The following is a 5,273-nucleotide window of genomic DNA, read 5'->3' as shown; positions in this document are numbered from 1 at the left end:
TAAAACATCTGGTTAATTTTCAAAATAAAGTAGAGCATGCTCACAGTGGATCATATCTCCCTGCACTACACCTTGAAAACACTTATGTCACAAAGAGTTGAGTCAGACCCGAGTCATAAATCTGGTGACTTTAGCTTTACCATGACAAAAATCAAAAAAAGACTTCACAAATGACTGGTGACTTCACTTGGATTTTAAATTTTACTTGGATTGACTTGATATTGTCCCAATACCAAAACATGCCCATTTCTACATGTGCTTGGACATCTGGGTTTAGGGAATCTCCTTTAGAGGAAGCACCTGGTTAAAATGTAACCATTTTAGACTTAAAAAGTATTTCTTACTTTCAAAATGCCATTGTGCAACACAGCATAGCTTCGTATACATTACTCAGTTTTCAAAGAGTCCTTACAGCATCGATGCCAGACAGCTGCATGCCGACGTTTATGACCATCACGCTGAGCACCTGCCAGCGGACCGTGTCATCCAGCAACAGTTTCCATACCGACAGCGTCTCCACTGAGGACAGAGAGCGCTGCTCCTCCTGCATCTCTTCAATTTCAGCCTGGATGTTACACTTTGCTCTGTACCACTTCAGGGCTGAGAGACAGGGGACAGAAAAACCACACGGTCACAGGATATCAGGGACAGAGACAAGAGCACACACTTTACACGGAAAGTCGGACAAGCTAACTAGCTAGCCAAGATAACAGTAGTGTGGATATTTTTATATTTTGCCATGCCTAAGTGTGGTGATGTCAGTCAGTCAGAAAGTCTGTCAACCATCAACATCTTTGATATGCAGTGTGTCACGATGGTTAAAGGGACACTATAAAGGTCCCATGACATGGTGCTCTTTGGATGCTTTTATATAGACCTTAGGGGGCCCCTAAACTGTATCTGAAGTTCTCTTATATAGACCTTAGTGGGCCCTATACTGTCCCTAAAGTCTCTTTATATAGACCTTAGGGGTCCCCTAACAATGTATCTGAAGTTCTCTATATAGACCTTAGTGTCCTAATACTGTCCCTAAAGTCTCTTTATATAGAACTTAGGGGTCCCTAACAACTGTATCTGAAGTCTTTTATATAGACCTTAGTGGTCCCTAATACTGTCCTAAAGTCTCTTTATATAGACCTTAGGGGTCCCTAACACTGTATCTGAAGTCTCTTTATATAGACCTTAGTGGTCCCCTAATACTGTCCCGAAGTCCTTTTATATAGACCTTAGTGGTCCTTAATACTGGTATCTGAAGCTCTTTTATTAGACCTTAGTGGGTCCCTATACTGTATCTGAAGTCTTTTTATGTAGACCTTAGTGGTCCTAATACTGTATCTGAAGTCTCTTTTATTTAGACCTTAGTGGTCCTAATACTGTATCTGAAGTCTCTTTATGTTGACCTTAGTGGTCCTAATACTGTATCTGAAGTCTCTTATAGACCTTAGTGGTCCCTAATACTGTATCTGAAGTCTCTTTATAAGACCTTAGTGGTCCCTAATACTGTATCTGAAGTCTCTTTATATAGACCTTAGTGGTACTAATACTGTATCTGAATACTAAACTGACAATACATAAATTATTTTTATTGAACCAGTTAACAGTAATTCATTGTAGTTCAAATGGTCTTCATTCCTCCCAAATGTTTGCATAACTCATTGTTCTTTTCTCACTGTAAAGTGCTCCTTTGCTAATGTGCAGCAGGACCACAACACTGACCTGTGATGGTGGCATGGACGTTGTGCTTCTCGATCAGCAGGTACCTGGGGCTCTCTGGGAACCATGGCAACAGCATCAACTGGATGAAGGTGGGTACCACTATCACTGAAAGAAAGAGGGGCCAGTCCTCCTCCTGTAACACACATGCATGTATTGTATGGGTGACCACTACATTGGTTGTCTATAAGAAACGCTGAATGCACTGAGGCCAACTTCAATCAGTCCAAGATGTGCTTTGTCAGGATTTTAGCTTGAAAGAGTTAGCATGCTAATGTTGGGAAAGCAGTGCTGACTACCTTTCCTAGAAGCTCATGTAGGCCGAGGATTTGGGCGGCGAAGACTCCGGTGCCAATGAAGATACTCGGCACGAGACCCAGGAAGCCCCGCAGGTTCTTGGGTGCTATCTCACCGAGGTACATTGGTACTACACTCAGAGAAATGCCTGCAGGAAAAAAAAAAGATCTAGGTAACAATGCAGTGATTTGGAATACATTTTCTATGAAGACTTGATAGTATGACTCTTCAGTATAACTACTGTTGGGAGTAATGCATTTGATTACAGTAATGTATTGCTTTTTGCTGAAACACAATGATATGTATGTAACACATATAACACTTCTATCAATCATACTGTGTTCATAGAGCAATTTAAAACCACCAAACATGACCAAATAATGTTCAGTGAACAGGTAACATCACAAACTCCCATCCAGCTGTTAGCCAGCAGAACTGTTTTGTAGCTACTTGAAATTGTCATTGTACAGTTGAGAGAGAGAGAGAGAGAGAGAGAGAGAGAGAGAGAGAGAGAGAGAAATAAAGCCATTCAATGATGATTCCACAGTGAACATTCTGATTCCTCCTCCTCTCCTCTGTATGGAAGCATCTGGACAAGGAAGTAGGTTACTCTAGTATCAACTATTTTAAGATGAGGGGAGAACATTTCTCTTTGTTCGATTTCATTTAGAGTAAAGATGGGCTTTGGTTTTGACTTCGCGACTCATTTTAAAATAGACAGAGAGAAAAAAAGAGCTTGGCAGAGCTGCAGTCTGCGGATGATTACCACTGTGGTGCCTAGCGGATGTCGCCCGCTCGGCACCGCTGTGCCACTTCAACACCTACAACTTTCATACAATATGACTATTATTCAACTTTTAAAGTAACATACTGCTAGGCAATTATCACTTTTCCACATTTCTTACAACTTCACCTTCTTCTTGAACATTTTAACCAGCAATCCAGTTTAGCATTAGCAAGTAGCTTCATTCAGGCGACATTACTGTAAAGACGGGTCTTCCACGTTGTCCAGTATATATTTATATGTGTGTGTGTGTGTGTGTGTGTGTACCTGAGTGAATTCCTGTGATGAAGCGGCCAACGATGACCATTTCAGGTGAACCACAAATCCTGCTGAAGCCCATGAATGAGCCAGCTATAAACACCAGCACTGTTGTGTGGACCACTGTGCCTTTCCTGAAAGTGGACACACACACACACACACACACACACACACACACACACACACACACACACACACACACAGTCATATTGATAGACATGTATGTACTGATTAGCCATAAAACAGCTCACAAGTTTGCTCATGAGCTGTGATTAACCATAAAACCGTGCTGTGTGAAGAAACTGATCAGCCTGTAAATGGGTTTATAAAGTCCCTGCTTTCATTTGCATTTAAATGCCCACCAAAGTTCTATTAAATAGTGGAGATGTATGGAGCTTTCAGATGATTCGCACTGAAGACAAGATAAATTGTCGGTGCACTTTGAGGACCAGTAAACTTCTGAAGGGCAGAGGGGACAAGAGGACACTGTGCACTCTGAAGGACTGCAGGGCCTCGGGGGAGAGGGTTACCAACAGCTCTGAATAGAGGACAGAGGAATGATTGATACAACCCCCTGATGAAGTGCCATTTAAGTATGCCAGTATGTGTGTATGTGTGTGTATTTCTATCTCTGAGGGTCTTATTTCCCAAACTTGCGTTATGCAAAACATATTTCTCTTTTGTATATGAAACACGGCATGAACTGGACAATGTTTATCTGTGTCATGTGTGCAGTAATTGTGTGTTAGTGGTGTTCAGGTGTTGAGCACCAGATGCTGCTGAGTGTCTCTCAGGCTGGCAATGCCAATTGGCCACCATCCACCCTCATGGTTGGGCATGGGCAGTCTTGGGGGGGTTATTGGGTAGGGGTGTCGGGAAAGAGCAGAACCAACATCCAAATACAGCTCTGAGGGCTTCTTCATTTCAAACTCTACTTGTTCTACAAAGAAGTCTAAGGAGGCATTTTGTCACCAAATCCCAACATTTGTAGAATGTAGGGATGCATCACACTAGGTAACAAGTGGGCTGGTGTAGGATCATTTGGGGTGATTAAAATATGGTTTATGTATTCAGGACACTGCATTTTAAGCATGCAACCTTTCCACATATTATGCCTGTCTCCATTCCAAGGTACAATGGTGAATGACACAGAAATGAAGGTATTTCAACATGTATAGTGTATTCTACTTTAGTAAATAAACAATATAGTCAGATACAAATATGATCTGTTGACATGGGACATGTGTGGACATTATGAGTATACGTAATCACCAGAAATAGCTGAAAGGTTGTGTACCAATTTGAAGTAAAACATCTGTTTGACTTACATGTACTGAAACCCAATGTAGCCTAATGTAGTATGAACAAAGCATAAATGGGTTCAACTGATACTAACTAAATAAGTAAGAGTGAAAAGGCATACATAAGGGGGGGCTATGGAACTTAAAAACATGCATTAAACAAATCACTATAAAGTCTTGCAGTGGTGCAAAGGTTCTGTTCAACTTCCATGAGTTTTTATGTACAGTATATCAACCTAGTTCAAACATGGGGTTTTTGTGCAAAATAAAAAATGACTTCCTCTAAGGCGAAACATTTTAACCACTTTTTCTGTCCACTGTGTTGCGCCAGAAAACCCAAAACCATGTTTAGACCACACTGTGTAAATTTCATATAAAAAGGATGAACTGGGTCACATAAGGCTATAGCTAGTACCAGTGGCTTTGAATATAATTCAATATTGGCATGTCATCAGGGCCTGGACCCAGTGTAGTATCAACCAGCGTACATTTCCAAGCCTGCTTTGTCACTTTTACTTGAGTAATGAAGTTAAATCAGTACTTTTTTAACAACTATCTGTACTTGTACTAGAGTATGGGAAGTGAGTACTTTTGCCATCTCTGACCGTATCAGGGCCTTAACTCACTGGTTAGAGTTAAGAAAAGACTCTAGGGGTTCAAAGAATCCAACTTTGTCTGGTGTAGAACTGGTCTAGAATCTAGTATCTTCTCCTGACAAAAAAATGGTCTTACCTTCCAAAGCGAGAGACCAGTATGCCCACAACAAGGGAGCCCAGCAGACCTCCAATAGCGAAGACAGACACAGTGAGAGAGTACATGAGGGTCAGGGTCTCCTCACTGAGTCCTGTTCCATTACGACTCACCACTGTGTGGTTGTAGAAATCCTTGATGTACTGAGAGGAGGGGGGGGGGGGGGGGGG

The 5,273-nt window shown here is 41.6% G+C and overlaps 1 protein-coding gene across 1 annotated transcript in view; it reads right to left on the bottom strand.

Annotated features, from left to right (window-relative positions):
* The window catches only part of LOC116686491 (solute carrier family 2, facilitated glucose transporter member 9), a 47,419-nt gene that overhangs the window by 32,832 nt on the left and 9,314 nt on the right, over positions 1-5,273 (bottom strand). The window contains 5 exon segments of the mRNA XM_074783850.1: positions 413-600; positions 1,717-1,849; positions 2,013-2,158; positions 3,062-3,186; positions 5,086-5,246. Coding sequence (XP_074639951.1) covers positions 413-600; positions 1,717-1,849; positions 2,013-2,158; positions 3,062-3,186; positions 5,086-5,246 — 753 coding nt within the window.

The sequence above is a fragment of the Etheostoma spectabile genome, unplaced genomic scaffold (assembly GCF_008692095.1).
Source record: "Etheostoma spectabile isolate EspeVRDwgs_2016 unplaced genomic scaffold, UIUC_Espe_1.0 scaffold379, whole genome shotgun sequence".
In the NCBI taxonomy this organism is placed as follows: domain Eukaryota; kingdom Metazoa; phylum Chordata; class Actinopteri; order Perciformes; family Percidae; genus Etheostoma; species Etheostoma spectabile.
Note: the sequence above shows the minus strand (reverse complement) of the source record. Positions and strands in the feature narration are given on the sequence as shown.